The 19,718-nt window shown below is 40.3% G+C and overlaps 1 protein-coding gene across 3 annotated transcripts in view; it reads right to left on the minus strand.

Annotated features, from left to right (window-relative positions):
• The window catches only part of kiaa1522.S (KIAA1522 S homeolog), a 28,552-nt gene extending 15,825 nt beyond the window's left edge, over nucleotides 1-12,727 (minus strand). Inside the window, exon 1 of one of the 3 annotated variants that reach the window (XM_018241753.2) lies at nucleotides 12,211-12,727. In XM_018241753.2, coding sequence (XP_018097242.1) covers nucleotides 12,211-12,400 — 190 coding nt within the window. In that variant the 5' untranslated portion in view covers nucleotides 12,401-12,727. 3 annotated transcript variants of the gene reach the window in all.
• Nucleotides 12,728-19,718: the final 6,991 nt, after the last annotated feature.

The following is a 19,718-nucleotide window of genomic DNA, read 5'->3' on the forward strand; positions in this document are numbered from 1 at the left end:
TGTAGTTTCTGAGATATTTGCTGTTGAAGACTGCAGATAGCTAGCTTTTGGCTCAACTGAGAATCAGCAACCTTTGGATTAAATAAATCTATAAAATGCACATTGGGTTAGGGTCGCTGACACTTTTAGATTTCAGGGAGAGCTATTGAGCTGAAGCCTGCCTAGCCATCTAAAACTCCCAATATAAAAACTGTTAAAAATAGAATGTAAAGAGCAACACTACTCAAAGAAGTTTATACCAATTTATTTTTTTGAATTTAGACTCCCTTAATACTAGGATTGCATATACCCAGACATACATACTCAAGGTTGCCATATAGTGGCACATACAAGTGAACTGACTAACCGTCAAGGTAGCCGAATGCAACATTCAAGACTAAAAAAAAAACAATATTATTAATATTTTTCATATCTAGATTTTTCCACTGGCTTTTTACCTCATTATACTGCATACTACTGCATATACTGTGGTTTTTCTGCTGTTTTAAAAAACTGGCAAAATCAATCAATTATCCAGAAAGATTCATATTACAGCAAGGCCAAGGCCAAGACAACTTAAATCTTTTTTATTGATATTTAATAAAATACATCTAGCCAATACCATTACAGTTCAGGAAGTGTAGTAAGTGGAAGCAAACAGTAAGCTATGCAACAGCAACAAATAAACATTATTTCAGTACAGTATGGAAGCACTGACTAAATTTTTAGTTTAGATACGCCTCACACCATGGGGTCCAGATTTTTTCGTATTTGGTCTGCATCCCTCTAGCTTCATAGGTCAGTTTTATTAGGGGGATAGCCTTGTGAACCAATTGTTTCCATGTCTTCACATTTGGAGGTCGGGGCCCCATCCAGTGCATGGCTATGGGGCAAATTTATTTACCTTCGAAGTTGCACCAGCATTTTACTGCACTTTGCGCACAAGTTACTGATCGTTTGCGAAGTTGCGCTAGCGATGTTACGATCAGCGGTTCGAAGTTACGTTAGCGATTGGAAATTTGCATACCTTGTGTAGTTAAAGTACAATGTCCGTATATGCAGCAGAAAACACATTACACTACACAAGGCCAGGCAACCTTAATAAATGTATTCTAGTGCCCTACACATGTGCCCACAGTATAGTTTAGGTGCCATATGTTATCAAATGTAGGGGGGAAGGAGGGTACCCTAAAAAAAATTTCAGCCTATCACCCTTAAAAAAGTAAAAGACGCCAGCGTTTTTTGGGAAAAATTTCAACTTTTTTTTTAAACAAACCCTATCTACTCTATTGCACTTCGCCTGGTCTAAGGTGGCGAAGTAAAGTCTGACACAAGAGGTAATGTTCACGAAAATCCTAAACTAAGCATAGTTACGTCCCTTCGCCAGAGCGCAACTTTGGCTGGTGTAAGGGTGCGAAGTATCGCTAGAGTAGGTCCACTTACGGCACGCTGGTGAATTTTTGCTAGCGTTAGCCACTTCGCCCTTTAGTAAATTTGCCCCTATGTTTTTCCTTGCATAGAATAGTAATGAGTGGTATCTATTTTCAGCATACTTTTCAGCATACTTGGACTAGAACACCCAGGAGGCATATAAGCGGAGAGACAATTGTTGGGGAGTCAGTGATCCAATACCTTGTTATTGGGGGCAGGACCGCATCATGTGGTAGAAGTTTGCTGGGGAAGTATTGCACCTGGGACAAGAGGGGTCAGGTTGTCTTCATGCAACTTGCTTGAGGTTATGTACTGTTGGTGAATTATCCTGTATTGGAACATCCTATCTCTTGTTGAGATTAGGTAGTTATAGTTGTTGTCGGTGGCTTCCTCCCAGTCTTCTCGAGTTAACTGAGGAATATCCATTGGCCAACTGGCTTTTGATATCTCAAAAGGCTTGGAGCCTGTGGCTAGAATGGTTTGGTATAATTTTGAAACTAGTTTAGGGGTGTCAGGTGTATGCAAGGTATGCGCTATGCATTTAAGAGATAGTTGTTTGTAGGTAAGGAAGGTGGAGTCTATAAGGAGGTCTCCTAGATATATCAGGCCGTGGGTTGGCCAATATGTGAAGTGAGTGAGGATTTTGTTAATATCCCTAAATGTTCTTGCTGTTAGGTACAATGGAGCATTGTGCATAACATTTAAGTATTTGGGAAGATATATCATTTTAAAAATGTTTATATGACCCCATAGTGTCAAAGGTAACTTGGTCCAATTAGAGAGGTCTGTTGCGAGTGAGGAGATGATGCAGGCAAGTTTAAGGGTTACATATTGATCCAGATGAGTATGTATCATAATACCCAAATATTTAATAGAGGGTACACATTTAAGCGGGGTGGTAGGTGGTAGTGGTGGGGGTGATGACTGGTCAGGTAATAGAGGAGAGATTTGTCCCAATTAATAAGCAGTCCTGAGAAGTGGCCAAATTGATTAACTGCTTGTAAGAGGGCTTCCAATGAGCCTCCGGCATCAGCCAGGTAAATTAAGAGGTCATCTGCGAATAATAAGACTTCTCAAAGACTACATTTTAATCAAACACTTCAGATTTCTAAAAAAAGGTTTTAAAAAAAAAGTTTCCTTTTTCCTCTATAAAAATAAAACATTACCTTGTACTTAATCCCAAGTAAGATATAATTAGTCCATATTGGAGGCAAATGCTCCTATTGGGTTTAATTAACATTTATAGTTTATTTTAATTGATTTAAGGTATGGGGACCCGAATTACAGACAGACCCCTTATCTGGAAAACCCCAAGTGCCAGGAAATCTTGATAACAAGTCCCATACCTGTATCTTATGTAAAACATCATCCTTTTTTTAGGGCAATGGCACACAGAAAGATTTTTGGCCTGTGGTTAAACTTGTGCTACCTCGGGTGACAAATCACCCATGATGAGCCAGATTGCTGCTATCGCAAATGTAATAATAGGAGTTTTATCAATGATGGCTCATGGTAATACTTTGATACAAATATAAGACTTTGATTGAGATATAACACAAAGCACTATTATCAATGGTGGCTCATAATGGTACTTTGATAAATATAACACAAAGAACTGTTCTACCGTTGAACCCAATATGATATGCTGAACCCAATATAGTATAACGAAGCTTTATAACCAATGATTGTGTATCTCAAAGCTTTGTACAAGAGAAACGATTGAACCCAATTAGTCAATGACCTAATACTTGTATTTGTTCCTAATATGTTTGTGACTTGTGGAAGTTCTCATGGGTAGGCCCGGACTGGCAATCTGTGGGTTCTGGCAAATGCCAGAGGGGCTGTTGTATCGTTCAATAGAAAGTTACCATATAGTGGGCTGGTAGGGGCTGTTTGGGCTGGTAGGGGGCTGTTTGGGCCTCTGTGTACTTGGAATGGCAGAGCCTATTTTGACTCCCAGTCCAGGCCTGCTCATGGGGCTTTCCTTTGTTATAGCCAGAGGCAGAATATGTAATAAAGTGCTAAAAGCTGACTAGATAAGATCTATGCTTCGGATGTGCTTGTTGGGAGTCTGGCCAGATCCTGATGAGCGCATGGGAAGGAAGATCTGTTATTAACCAAATGGTTTAATGTATGAGCTCATTGTTTTTGAGCATATATAAACCGGGGGTCTCCATTCGATCAGCTGAGATTTCGCCTGTGGAGATTGTGCACGCTGCCACAGCACCTTGGGGAATGTTTGAGGGACTTCGATCTGCAGACTCTATCAGGACCTCCCAGTCTTGGTTGCAGAGAGGAGTGCTTTGCTCATTTTACTCATTACATTTTAATGTAATTCTTTTTCATCTTATGCATGTAATAAAAATTTTCAAAAATATGACTGCACACTGTAGTGTTATGGTTTTCTATGTTTACTGGAACCAAGGACCCACATTTAAATAATGAAAAACAGCCACAGCCCAATTTTACTCCTCCTCCATACCTAACAGTGGGCATTACAGATTCAGGCAAGCCACATTCTCCTGGCATCTGACAAACCCAGACTTGTCCATCACTTGCAGATGGTGAGATGTGCTTCATTATTCCAGATAATACGAGTCCACTGCACCAGTGTCCAGTGGTGGTGACCTTTATACCATTCATGCCAACACTTGGCACTGAGCATGTCACCTATGTATAGTTCTTGTACAAACATTGTTTCTAGAGTGTTCTAACAGAGGACATTCAATTTTAGTAATTTCACCATATAGTTTACCTAGTAAAGAATGCATAACCTTTCTACTTTTTCTACTAAAAATCACCTATTCAAGCATCCTACCTCCTTGGATTCTACCGGGCCATTTTCATTTGTTTTCTTACAGGGCTTTACAGCAATTGAGTACCATGAATGTTCTTGGTGTACTGTAGAATGTAGAGACCACGGTACTAATGCGTGGTCTTCAGCTTACTGGATTTCTGTCTGTACACGTTTTCTTTAGCAGTAAGGCTAATGGCATATGTCACTTTTTTCACTGACATAAAAATGCCAGTGGAGAAAACACCAAACTTTCCAGATCTGCCCTATGTTTTGTGACCATTAACAGAAATCACATTCACCTGACAGAGCTCATCAGAACTGTTAGGACTGCATTCACCTGTCAGCGCTCCCATGGCATGTAATTTGGCTTGCAAATGTACAGTTGCACAATTATAGACCAAAATCCACCCCTAGTGAGAGCTGGCATGCATATGTAGCTCCTTTCAATGCTCACACAACATGTGTAAGACATGGAGCAGATTCCCCAGTGGCAAAAGCACCGTGACGTGTGGTATTAGTCTAATTGATCCAAAGAGTAAAGGTGGCCATACACGGGCCGATAAAAGCTGCCGACAGACCGTGTCGGCAGCTTATTGGCCCGTGTATGGGGGCCCCCGACGGGCTTCCCCGATCGAGATCTGGCCGAAAGTCGGCCAGATCTCGATCGGATGGGATTAAAAATCCCGTCGGATCGCGGCCGCATCTGTTCGTTGATGCGGTCCCGCGATCCGACCGCCCGTTTGGCGAACGCTAGGATCCGATCGTTGGGCCCTAGGGCCCACGATCGGATCAGCCCGATATTGCCCACCTCAAGGTGGGCATATCGGAGGGAGATCCGCTCGTTTGGCGACATCGCCAAACGAGCGGATCTATCCGTGTATGGCCACCTTAAGTCTGAGTTTTGGGATGAGTGGGGAATTTCTTACTCTTTTTCAAATGTAATTTCTATTAAAAGATATTTATGTTATACTGCTAAACAAGGCTCTTGGTTCAGCAACTCTCTCACAAAAAACTGAAAATTAACTGCAAATAATTTGGACATACATAAAATCAAAGGCTATTGTGATACTAAACTCTATAGTTAGTATAGGTATGGGTATATAGAATTTATGTGAAAGTATGGAGGGGTGTGTGTATGGATGCTGGGTTTTCATTTGGAGGGGTTGAACTTGATGGACTTTGTCTTTTTTCAACCCGATTTAACTATGTAACTATGTAATATGAATGTCACTCTAGGCAAGTTTACTCTCATTTTGCCTGTCTTTGTATCGAGCCAAATGTATTCCCTAACAGATTGCTGATGTGCATACTTGTGAATATGTGGGCTCCATAAAGTACATAGAAGTGCATTCTCAAGTGAATTTGAGATGGCAGGCTCAAAAGAGAGCAGACCTAGCATTATCAGTGCACACTCATAAACATGAAAAGATGGGACTAAAATACTAACTGAAATTACTATAAAAAGAAAATGAAAGATTTGTATTTTAATTTTTAGTCTGCATGAAAATGTAGATGTTGAGGAACACTACAAATGAATGAATGAATTTTAAACTATGGGTGAATTTACACAAGCTGCTTCCTGATATCGTTAGATCAAAGTGTTACTGCTGTTACTGCTTCATATGCTGTTTATACCCCAGATTCAACTGAAATGAACAACACTGAGGTTCTGCAACTAACCCATGTGTTTTGCCCTCTGAAATAAAAAAAAAAGTTCCTATCTATTTTCCTATAGATGTTGAGCTTTAAAGTTGGGCAGCATCTGTAGGTGCATAGAAAGCTCACCAGGTATGTGCTTTAGTATTAAAGGGGCTGTTTGCTTTCCAAACACTTTTTCCAGTTGAGTTGTTTTCAGATTCTTCACCATAAAGACTTTTTTCAATTGCTTTCCATTTTTTTTTATTTTTTACCGTTTTCCCAAAATGTAAGTTTAAAGGGGAACATCACAAAAACATAAATTAAGCTATTTGAAAAGTAAAAATAATTTCAAGCAACTTTGCAATATACATCAATTAAACAATATGCAGACTTTTCATGATTTTTGATGGTTTCTGACAGTTCCCTCTAAGCCTAGCTCCCTGCTCTCCTGCTGATCTCTCTGACTACTTTGCTGAGCTGGCTGACTACTGTTACTTTGTATCAACAGCCATCTGTCCTTAGACTGCATCCTCCAAACCCCACAATTCCCTACACACGTGATTTCAATAAGGAAAGAAACATCATAGTGCAATGCATTGTGGGTTATGTAGTTCCTGCATGCTGTCTGTAAGCTGTGGAGAAGTTGTTAAAATTTGTAACATTAGTGTTTAGTCCCCCCTTCCCTGCCAGGATTTCAAATGATGCAAAAAGAGGAGAACTGTTAACCAACTGGATTGCAGCATAGAAAATGGTATTTATTCATACTTTTTGAAGTAACTGTGATGGGTATATTAGGGGTTTCTGTGTTATGTGGGCCTCTTTATCAAATTTTGGTTTGGAAGCCGGTGTTCCCCTTTAAAGCTTAATGTTCCTGTCTCTGGCGTTTCAGTCTGGCACTCAGTTAACCAGGAGCAGATTCTGAACTGTTATAATTTGCTACATTTAGTTGATACAAGTACTTGATACATTTCTCAGCAGTATCTGTGGAATATTAGCAACTATTTGCAAATATAAATTTTGACTTTAATGAAGCTCAGCAGGGACAAAGATAAAAAAAAGTACCAACTAAATGTATCAACTTAGAGCAGTTATAGCGGCAGCAACCACACACACACACACACACACACACACACACACACACACACACACACACACACACACACACACACACACACACACACACACACACACACACACACACACACACACACACACACACACACTCCTAGAGCTGCTTTAGAAGGTGAAAGAATTAAACTTTACACTTCAATATTATAAAAATGATCACAAACAGAAAATAGAAAGTAATACCAAAAGGTCTTTATTTTTGGTGAACTGTCTGAAACCAACTGAACTGGAAAAAGTGTCTGACGGGAAACAACCCCTTTAAGCCATAGCAACCAACCAGCATGCCCAGACTGGCAATCTGTGGGTTCTGGCAAATGCCAGAGGGGCTGCTGTCAGATGCCATAGAAAGTCACTATTTAGTGGGCTGGTGGGGCTGTTTGGGCCTCTCTGTAATTGGAATGCCAGGGCCTATTTTGACTCCCAGTCCAGGCCTGCCAACCAGAATGTCGCTTTAAAAAAAATAAAATAACTTCTGGTTGTCATAGATTACTATTCCAGAGTGAAATTACTTTAGTTTTAAGAATTATCCTCCCTCCCCAATACAACCTTATAACAGGAATTAGGTAAACAGCACTGGAGGAAAAGCAAAATACAAGCTGTACATTACAAATGTTTGCCTCTATTTTGAATCTTTATGAAGTAAGCTAAATAAAAGAGCTGGGAATTCCTAAAACAATATGATAAATATTAATCAATTGTTGGGGTCAATACTGCATTGCAATCTGAAGTCAATGTGTTTTTTCTATAAAAAAAAACAAAAAAAACAACCATAATGAAACATTGACGAGTCATTTGTTTGGCAGAACAGTAAGCTGAAAAACAGTGGTATTTTATTTACCTCCCCATTATTACACCAAGGGGTAGGTCAGCAAAGAATTCAGTACATTTTTGGGTACTGCAAAGATTCCTGCACAAGAGCTATACTTAAATACACAATAACATTTATGTCAATACAGCAACAAATTTTCCCAAGACTTAAGCTTTCTGCCTGCATACCAAGACTTTAGCTTTCTAACTTCACACACTACACATCCCAGACTGCACAGATTTACATTTTGTGCTTATAGGGATGCTGTCATGATTTTTATGATGTCGTTTTTATTTCTAAATTACACTGTTTACACTGCAAATAATACACTCTAAAATATAAAATGTTATTCCTGAACCAGCAAGTGTATTTTTTTAAGTTGTAATATTAGTGTGTAGGCAGCCATCTCAGGTCATTTTGCCTGGTCATGTGCTTTCTGAAATATCCAGCACTTTAGGATGGACCTGGATTTTATTATTGAGTGCTGTTCTTAGATCTACCAGGCAGCTGTTATCTTGTGTTAGGGAGCTGCTATCTGGTTACCTTCCCATTGTTCTGCTGATGGGCTGCTGGGGGGGGGGTGATATCACTCCAATTTGCAGTGCATCATTAAAGAGTGACTGAGGTTTATCAGAGCACAAGTCACATGACTGGGGCAGCTGGGAAACTGACAATATGTCTAGCACCATGTCAGAAATCAAAATGTTCTTTTGAGAAATGGATTTCTGTGCAGAATTCTGCTGGAGCAGCATTTTTAACGGATGTGTTTCGAAAAAACATTTTTTTTCCCCATGACAGTATCCCTTTAAGTATCTAACATTTCTAAAGGAGTCAATCTAATATAAGGCACAAATTGCCACCCCTTCTTTTAGAAGAACCATAACCACAGCACAGAGAGTATCCTTTGTATATACACAACCACAGTACAGAGTGTTGTCAGGATGTTCAAATCCATAAAAAGCACAAGCCTGGCACAGAGCATATCCACATTGGCTAAATAAACATACCATAACTGTACGCACCCTAAACATCTGACCAAATACCATTGTACAATGAATCACATTTGTAGGAGGACACATACAACATTTCACAACATTTCCAAGACACATATTTTCACAAAAATCCACAAAACAGTGCACCCTGAATGACACATAACACTATGTACAGTGGGCACAGTGCTAACACAGTTGTTAGTAGCAAGGCATGTACTGCAGATATCCAGTCCTTGAACTCACATACACAGTGTCGGGAAAGGGGTGTGTAGCACTTACAGGCCCGGAAGGAAAAAGTGTTTGTCATATTAAATCACTTAGGCAACATCAGGAATAATTTGGAAAACCCGACACACTAAAACACAACAACACTCAGTCAGTGATTATACATCTCTATGGGAATTAAAATCAGGGACTTTATTGCATTTCTGTTAGTAATAGGGTGTTTAAAGGGGTAGAGAGTGATATGCTGAGTCGATTTGCCATCGGTCTATATTTTTTATTTTTGGTGGTTTTTGAATAATTTAGGTTTTTCTTCAGCAGCTCTCAAGTTTGGTATTTTTAGCAGCTGATTGCTAGGGCACAAATTACCCTAGTGACCATAGAGTAGTTTGAATAAGGGACTGGAAGATGAATAGCAGATAGACTGAAAAAGATATGCAAAAAAAGGAACAATAACAATAAAACTAGCCCCACAGAGCAATTGTTCTATTGGAATCTGGAGTCAGTGGCCCCCATTTGAAAGCAGGAAAGAGGCAGAAGAAAAAGACAAATAATTGTAAAACTATTAAAAACATGAAGACCAACAGAACAGTTTCTAAGAATAGACCATTCTATAACATACTAAAAGTTAACTCAAATGTGAACTAACCCTTTTGGAAGTTGCAGTGGTGGGACACAGAAAATTATTAATGTACATATATGGTGTGCGTTTGGGTGGGTCAGGAGAAAGAAGGCAACCATCATACTGAATTGCTAAAGTTGCATTCAAAGGCACCACGTTTACAAACTGAAGGTAAGTTTTAAAATCCGACATCAGACTTGTATCTTCATCTAGAGAGAGAGAGAGAGAGAGAGAGAGAGAGAGAGAGAGAGAGAGAGAGAGAGAGAGAGAGAGAGAGAGAGAGAGAGAGAGAGACAGGTATTAAATAGTTTGCTACAGTATCGGACTGGCCCCCCTGGGATACCAGGAAAACTCCCGGTGGGCCCAGGTGTCAGTGGGCCATCATGCTGCTAAACATTTGGCCTATTTCATGGTCATTCCTTATGACCAGAAAAGAGGCTAAATAGATGGAATAATGGATTATAGTATGTAAAGAAAAGAGACTAGGAGAATAGAGGTTGAGTGAGTGAGAGAGGAAGAATAATAGTACTGAGAGTGGACCCCTGGTCTAAGCTTTTTTGGTGGGCCCCTGGTCTAAGGTTTTTGGGTGGGCCCCTGGTGTCCCAGTCCGACACTGCACTGCTACACTGTGTAATGAATAAGTTTTGCACCACTTTTTACACCACTTTTACTCAAGAATGAATTTTTCTGCCTGGACTTGTCTCTCATGTTAATGCAATATATGTTGTAAATCAAAATATCTTTATTACAGCACCTTTAAAGGACAAGGAATGGGTTAATCTCTGGGGGGTGACAAATTGTTAGGTACCTACTACCTAGCAAATAAAATGCACAGTCTAGGTTATTACTCTAGGGCAGCTCTGGACTGTGCACATGCTTTAGAGCAAAAGTTTGGCCTTTAGCCTGTAAGTTTTGATCTTTTTCTGCTGGGCATGAGCACAGCAAAGAGAAGCAGCAAGGGAGCCTGGAAAAGGAAAGAAGTTGGTAGTGCTGTGCTCACTAGAGTCTGTGCATTTTTCAGCAAAGAGGCCCTGAGCCTCATATAAGTGATTGAAATCACTAGGGTTGTGAATCAATCTGTGACTCTTTTCTTCTCCTTTACCTTATTAATGGTATAAAAAAAAACTGTAAGCAGTGGTATGAAATTAAGAGTAGAACATAGTTTTACAAACTTTTATTCAACATCTTTGTGTATTTTGATATACAAAACAGGTGCTGAGCAGACACAGTGCTGTACAATGATGATCTACATGTACTTCACTTTTTTGGAGCAACAAGCAAAGAATAGAAAATATTAATCTACCGAAACTATAATATAAACTATAATTGAAACTATGATGAGATGGAAAATGATGTAAATGTAACTTAATGGCATGCAGCAATCCTGCTGTAATAAGCATTATGACTGATGACTTTGTTGTGCAGGGGGGCTGCTAATGGATATGTGAAAATGAAAAGCATCAGAGGCAGGCTAATACGTCAAACAATTCTCAAGGATTCAAAACACAGCATCATTAAGTGAAAATCTGTCAAACGGTAACAGTGATAGCAAACAAGTGTCACTGGGGTTATTCTAACAGTGGGCAAAAATGCCTTAGTGCAGTAGCCTATAGAAATCAAAGAGATATTTTGCTTTCAGCATTCTACTTGCAGAAGGCAGGGAAAAAATGGTCCTTGCTGATTGGTTACTATGGATTACTGCACAGAGGCAATTGTGCACACTGTTATTAAATGAGCCCCACTGTTTCTAGGCAGCTTTCAGCCACATTAATACACTGTCATAAACAATCTCATGGGTTGGCTGCAAACGGTCTATCCAGAATTGACACCTTTTCACACAAAGCAAGGAACCTTGGGCAGTTTCACCTATGTCAATATTATCAAAATAAAGTCAAAGTAAACACTACTTTTAAACAAAAGACATTTTCCTTTACTGCCTGGTGGTGTGGAGCTTGCTTGCTAAACATCACCCTGGGTTCACTGATATATATATAGATATATAGATATATATGGTGGATATCTAGTACCACTAGTTAGTAGGCTGCCTTGAATGTCACTTGGATCTGGCTGAACAAATATTTGCACAAGCACACCTACTGAGATGAGCCGGATGATAGCAGGCAAGTGAGTGGCTGTACTGTACACTAATCTGTATCAGAGTTCAGAGCAATATCTCATCAGGCTCTAGAGCAAACTGCAGAAATACAAGGAGGATCAATATCCTGAATCTGTTCAGTTGAACATCATGTGATCTGTGCCAAGGTGGCACCCCAGCCCCAGCACTAATAGAGCACAGCTCACCCTCCGGCCACATCGGCGACACTCTGCTCAAGTCGTTTCACAACAAACAGGCAAACTAGCAAAATCGCTGATGAATAATAAACCCGTACAATATATGTCTCCATATGGCAGAAAATGAATCCGGGATGCAGCCTGTCAGGTACAACCTGCGATTCCCTCGCTGTTGCTAAAGTACACGGCGCGACATTGGCAGCTATAGGGACTGAAGTTATGGAAGAGCGTGGGCTGCGCAGGTTGCACGTTCTTTGCACAGCGAGATCAGCACTCGGACCCACCCTCGTGCCCCCTGTACCTTTGCCCTCCTGCTGCTGCTGCTGCTGCTGCTTGACCTCCGCTTTCTTCTTCTTGCGTCCTCGGAGCCAGCTCAGCGCCCGCCGCAGGGTGCCCCCTTTGTTTTTCTTCTTTTTGGGTTCATTGGCGCCTGGGGGTGGCCCGGGTGGCAATGGTTCCGACTCGGGCAGGAGGCTTGTGTGGGTGGACATGGTTCATAGAGCGGGGGTCATGGTGGGATTGGCAATGCCCTTCCGTTTCCTTGGGGCAGCCTCCCGTGTCTCTGGCTGAATGCCCCGCTCCTCGCTGTGCAGTGCAGGATCCCCCCCACCGTATCCCAGACACTGTCTCCGGGAGTCTCGCCGCTCTGACTCCGCCAGCTCCTCCTCCCATCGGCGCTTCCGCATTCCATTCCCGGGGGAGGAGTCCGTACACCTGAGACACCCGAACCGAGCCACCTGTGCTCAGGATTTTAGACTCTGCGTTGTCTAACACCTGCCATATACAAGTAACGGCAACCCATCGGCCTTAGAAGATAAAAACCTCCTCCCCTCCCTGCCCTCCGCGAACGCAAGGTTCCCTGTTGTTTTATCAGGGTCTCATTGTTAGTCGGGTCACAAGAGACAAGGTGTCTGCAACACGTGACCACAGGTCAACGGATCCATCACGGCCGATCAAACCCTCTCTAAACTATATTTACCCTGATATATCTACATATTCTTTTTCCTTTGTCGTGTATAATGTGTTTTGTGAGGCAGGGGTCTCTAACGTGTGACCTTTGGGCCTTCAGCCTCGTGTTGTTATATGGTCATGAAACTCCTCGGTAACTTATAATATCCTTATACATACCTCCCAACCAGGGGCAATCCTGGCCCCTACGCCGCCTGAGGCAGCAGCAGTTGCTGCCCCCCTCCCCCGGAAATTCGATCTTAAAGTACCAGGAGCAGCATTTTTGCCGCCCCTGGTACCTAGTGGGGCACTGCCGCCTGAGACGACAGCCTCAACTCGCCTCATTGGCGAAGCACCCCTGCTCCCAACTGTCCCTTTTTTGGAGGGACAGTCCTTCTTTTAATAGCTCAACCTGCAGTCCCTCATTTGTACTGGAAAGTCCCTATTTTTTTGCACTGAACAGCCAGAAAAAGAAACAAAGTTTCTAACTTAATTGGCTTTTAGCAGAGAGCACAGAACACCTAACAGGTACAAATAAGATACTTTATAACAGTTTTGAGACACAAAAAAACAGTTTAGATAAGGAGAAATATTTTCAAACTTTCATAACCTGCCAAGTTTTGTAAAATGAACATGGTAATTAGGGGGTGTGGCAACAGAAAGGGGCGTGGTAAAACATTTTTGCTGCGCTACGTGCGAAAAAAGATTTTTGTCCCTCTTTTTACTTCCAAAATGTTGGGAGGTATGCTTATATTTTACAAGAGGGGGTACTTTATTCACTATATAATGCGCAGAGTTAATTCTGAATCTGGGGTGTTTCCCATTAACCTCCTGTGTCCCACGCTGTTCCTTCAGTAAACATGACCCGTTGTCATAACACTGGGCTTGTCCTAAAATTGCTTCCAGCAACATCACAGCAAACTCCAAGAATAAAACCATTGTTAGGAGGGGGAAAGTGCTTGAAAGAGAGTGCTCATACATAAACACAGGCCTACTCATAAAATAGAAAGCAGGATGGTCGACTGCTGCACATTTACTAGGACCTAGGGGTTTCCACATAAGGGATCTTTCTGTAATTTGGATCTTCATACCTTAAGTGTACTAGAATGTCATGTAAAAATTAAATAAACACAATTAGGCTGATTTTGTTCCCAATAAGGATGAATGATATCTTAGTTTGGATCAAGTTCAAGGTACTCTTTGATTTTTAAAGAGAGACATGAAATTATTTTCACTCACTGTCATATATGACTGATACAGTATTATATTGCCAAAGTATCTGGTCACTTGCCTGTCTTATTTTGAAAACTAGGGTATATACATGAAGATTGTCCAGCATTTGTGACTGCTTGTGAAACTTTTAATTGGATGTTGGAACATTGTTGGTAGGATTTACTTCTATACGACCACAGAAGTCTAGCTTGGTTCCTAATCAAACCCAGACTGGGGTTTAAAATAGGCCCTGGCTTTTCAAGTCCCAAACCCCCTACCAGCCAAATAAAGCTTACAGCAGCCCATCTGGCATTTGCCAGAATCCACAGATTGCCAGTCCACGCCCGATCCTACTTTTTGGCAGTTGAGTTTGGCATTCCAATTCATAGCACAGTTGGCTTGGAGTGATTTATCTACCAAAGAATGCATTTTCACTGCTTCGAAGTCCAGAGGTGGTGACTCCAGCTGACGCTGTGCATTGTAAGGGTTGTGTGTGACCGCTCACCTATATAAAATATATTTTAAAAAAAACATCAGCACATCCTTAAATTAAGCCCTAATGAGGATTGTAATTTTGGACAATAGGTGATATAATAAAAAAAAACTTTGAGAATACAAAATTTATATAGTGAATAAAGTACCCCCTATTGTAAAATATAAGGATATTATAAGGTACTGAGGAGTTTCATGACCATATAAAAACACAAGGCCGAAGGCCGAGTGCTTTATATACAGGTCATGGAACTCCGAAGTAACTTCTAATATCCTGATATTTTGCAACTGGGGGTACATTATTTATTATAATACACAAGTTTCAGTAAGTCATGTGACAGAAATAACATCAGAACTCACCGTTTATAACTGATGACATCAGAACTCACCGTTTATAAGGATATACTTTACAAGATATTCATGGCTTTTGTGTATTATATATGTATACACACACCTTAGTAATGGACTGTATATCTATATACAGTAGCATACTGGCCTGTTAGGTCACTAGAGAATTCTTTGGGACACTCCATAGTAGGCTCCAGTCTAGAAATACTGTATATCTTTTTGTACACACTGAGTTTAAATTCTGTGAGAGTGGGCCTTCCAGATTCTTGGGTGGACCATAGGGCTCCCTGTCCAACAATGATCATAAATTCTTTTTCATCAGTACTGCACATTATTAGTGTAATTTACATATAATGCACTACCATTTTTTTAGTGGATTCTAAAAGAGAACAGAGAGCATATGCACATATGTTGATATAATAATTATCACTTTCATGTATGAGAGGCCTTCTTCCATTTATATGCAGTGAAGTACAATAATCCCTCTCAGGCAGTAGAGATCTATTCCTCCACAGGGTTTATCTACACTATTGGATGATTCATAAGAGGGAGGGGGATTAACCCTTAATCCACCTGCATATAATTAAATGTATTCTCCTTTCAGGCAAATTGAAGAATATCTTGTGAGTTCCCTAGAATTTGGACATTAAAATGTTCTCTTTGTGCCCCTCCACCACAGGCCTGACTCTGCACAAACAACCAATTGAGTGTCTGGGTTGAAGCCAGCTCTGTGTATGCAGAGTGGGTGATTAGTTTCACTTTGCACTTGGGACAGCAGGATTATGATGAAGCACTCAGTTGGGAGATAGAGAGGATGTATTATCGATCACAGTGATGGGGAAATTAGAGAGAGATCAGCTTTCGCTGTTATTTTAGAAGCAACATCCAGTGAAGGGGGCTGGGCCCACATAGATTTGCAGGCTAACAAACATCATTATATAAAGATGTGTTACAATTATTACATATATATTCATTGCAGATAGATCTTTTAGCATTACTGTTGTGAAGATGTTTATCTCTAATATACAGTTCAGTCTTTTCATTATGATAACATTTGATTACATTGAGTTAAACAAGTGACAGCAGCTCTTTCAAAATAACATGGTTTTGGTGCTGTTTCTGTTCTTGATTAAGATCTTTAATGAATTAAAAATAAAATGCATATCCCCCCCCCAAAAAAAAAAATCACACCAGATATGTCTGTCACATAAATTAGTGGTGCCTTCGTTTTAAAAAGCTTAAAGGGAAAAAAACAGGCACATGCTGTATTGGATGCTTAATTTACTTACTGGCAGTTGTTTATAAAACAAGGTCACGGTACTATATTTTTTACAGCATGCTATTAAGTTTACTTGTGCAATTGTCTGCACATGTGCAGGAGAGGGGACAGTGCTGCAACACCTGTACCACTGTTGTTTCACATCAGTCATTTGAAGCAGGAGACCCTTGTTTCTTTGCAATATGTAGCTGCAGGGCTCCAATAAAATGTGCTTTATAAGACACAGGGAATCATTTACCTGCATAAGTGCTTAATTGCACAAGCGCAGATGCCAATTACCACTCTTCTAAACTTTGCTTCCATTTTGTAACTTGAAGTATGCTGAAAAATAGTTGCTTTTGGCAGTTGTACATGTGCAGTTTAGCATCATTTGTAAGTAGTAAGTCTGCCCCATAGTCTTGTATGTTGCTTGTACAGAAACCACATATGATCACACTGCTCTTACCCAAGCACTATGGGTAATAATTTATTGGTGCCTATTAATGCCAGCAGTACGGTGATTCCCACACATATATGAAACAAATATGTTAGTAAAAAGGGCAGAGAAAATGTATAAATGTGTTATAGAACTGGAAAGTGAAATGCAAGCCAATGTATCTAGGTATGTTTGACTTTTTTTATCTGTGTGTTTAGCTAAGGTTAACATTAGGAAAACTGTACCTAGCTTCTGTAACTATTTTCCTAGGACCTACTGTATTCTAATACAATTTTATGTAATTGGGGAAATGTTTTTTTAGGTCCAGTGCTATCATTATAAAGGGTAGCATACTTTTAGCATCAGTGTGAATCAGCAAGGGTTGGACATACAATCAGCCATGCAAAGTAAATACCTCACCTTAGGAAACAGAATTGGAGCAAAATTTGATGTGCAGGGCTGGCTTTAACAGTGTCCTTCCTTCCATACAAAAAACATGCATTTATAAATCCATCTTGAAGTGCTGCATGCAGGTGTGTTCTACAGCCTGAGGAAGGAGAAGGGTGGGGTTGTGAAATAGGGTAGCCATGGTATCAAACTCAAGTCATTCTGCCTCAGGTAGCAAAATTACAAAGACAGCTTCAGGTTTCAGATCTGTATGTGCTTTGAAGACTCACCTTGTGTCCCATTGCTCCCTGTACAAGAATGTAAGCTTAATAGGACATAGTTGTTCTTAGCAATTAAAAAACAAGCTACATGCAGTGGCTTAATTGTTACTGGGCCCCACACCAAAATTATTTTAGGGCCCCCAAATTGGTAGCAATAAGATACTCATATATTGATATCCCCCCAGCAGTGGCAGTATCTGTTTCCCCTTTAGTTAGGTACCTGATTGTATGTTTACAATTCTGTTCTATAACCTGTTGTATAACTCTCACTTGTCCTACAGTCCCAATTTGGCACCCACTCCACGTTCCTGGATAGCCACTTAAATGTCCAGTTTTCCTACCAGCCCATTACTGTCTCACACTCCCCATACTATATAAAGCAAGGTGGCCTGGAAAGTAGAGGATGGGGAATGTGGACTTACAGTGTCTATGTCATGGGAAATGCTTGGGCGGCCTCCACTGTGTCTGTCATGCAATGTTTTGTCTTTCATGAAATTCTTGGGGTCCACTGTGTGTTGTATGCATAACAAAGGATATTAAAATTATATTTATATATTAATTTGTATAAAGCTATTGTATGATGTCTGTGCTTAGTAAGTCAATAATTTACAGAAGGGTATATCATCCTATAATATGCTTGTAGGACACAGGGAGAGAAGTAGTAGAACTAGACAGGGAAGGGCTCATGAAGTAAAAAAAGTAGCCACAAAGGATGGGCATGGGAATAGCACTTTTCTTTTTGTACACAGACTAATAAGTGACATACAAAATTGATGGTGGTATAATTACTTCCATGCCCAGTCTCTCCTGTGGCTTGTAGAATATATAGTGTCTCATTCTTTTAAGTAAGGATGATGACATGGGAGCCGGTGAAGGGTTCCACTGGCAAAATTTGCAGCAGCCAGTCATGCTGCTGAATATTAGAATAGATAAAAATAGAATTAAATATTAGCTATTAAGTATGCACTGGTTTTAAGGGGTACTGCTACTGTAAAACCAGCTGTGATGTGGAGATTGGCTCCTGAAGAGAGGCCAGGCTATAATGTTTGTATTGTGTAATGATCTGTTGGCTGACAAAATTGAAGGTGACACTTTGCAGGAAACTTCTCTTGGCTGGAATTTTATTATTCTGTTCTGTGCCATCACTAAGAAAAACTATGAACTGGATCAGGCTGGCATGGGGTAGAGCTTTAAGACAATCTGGGGAAGACACCAGAGATTGAGAAAATATACACTACATCAGGGTATCTGTAATGACATTATTTTACATAGCCCTGTCCCTGATTTATGATGGCTGTATTGCAAAGTAGGTGTGGCAGCATTCAATGACTGAAAACCTCTGTTTTATGGTCTGAGCATATTCTGTAGAAATTACTAATCTGCTCAATGCTTCTTACCAAGAGCAATATTGAAGTGAAACTGAAGGACACGCCCATGGCTTCAGGCCAACAACCAGATATGATTCTATTTATACAGATTACAGATCATTAACCCTATATATACTGCTTAATGATAACTTTTAGTCATCTGGGAAAAAAAATCTGCTCCAGTTTAGGGTAAGATGTAAGGGTCTCATTGTAAAATAAAGTTGGGCCATGCTTTTCTGTTATTAACATAATTAGTATTGCATGATATTAATGACTCAGATTTTAGCCTTACACTAACAATACATAACCTTCCCTTTATAGGGTCACAGCTCAAGGTGAGACGCCTCTGTGGTTTTCTTTGTTTGGACGTTGATCTCTGTAGTAAATATTTAACTGGACGGAGCTGTGTGTCAGTTTTCCATTGGAAGAAGAGAATCATAATGTCCAGCAAGAAACTCACAGTGGCCTTTGTACATTATATCTGCATTCTCTCCAGTGTAATTAGTAAAATACCATGAGACTGAGAATTTCCTGTTCACTTTCATTGTTCATGCTTATTATCTTTCAGGAATTTGTAAAAGTGAAATCTTTCCTCTGTTGCCCCCTACAGCACAGACTGGGCATGTTAGGGCAGGTGGAAGCTGTAATGTTCAGCTTTCCCCTCAAGCAGTAAAAGAAACACAAGCCAACTGAACATCCTGACCAAGCCTAGTCTAGGAGGGTAAATTATGATTTACCTGTCTTTTTGGAAGAAGGGAGGAGAACAGGCAGAGAGAATCAGGTAAGAGAAGAACATAATTCAAGCTGCTTTCGGAAAGATAACATAAACGCAAATCAGTTCCCTGGTGCTATGATTCCTGGTGACATGTCTGAGCATACAGGGAATTCACAGCAAGCATAGGCAAAAAGTAATGAAAGAGAGTCCGGCTGATATATTCATATATAATTATAAGTTCTCCAATGGTAAGCCTTCTGTTGGTAGCCTCCCAAAACAGAAAAAAATCACCTTTATTCAGTGCCTGCAAGCTTTAGGACGTACCAGGCCAACAAATGCCACACCCTAACCTGGCATATGGGGTA

The sequence above is a fragment of the Xenopus laevis genome, chromosome 2S (genome assembly GCF_017654675.1).
Source record: "Xenopus laevis strain J_2021 chromosome 2S, Xenopus_laevis_v10.1, whole genome shotgun sequence".
In the NCBI taxonomy this organism is placed as follows: domain Eukaryota; kingdom Metazoa; phylum Chordata; class Amphibia; order Anura; family Pipidae; genus Xenopus; species Xenopus laevis.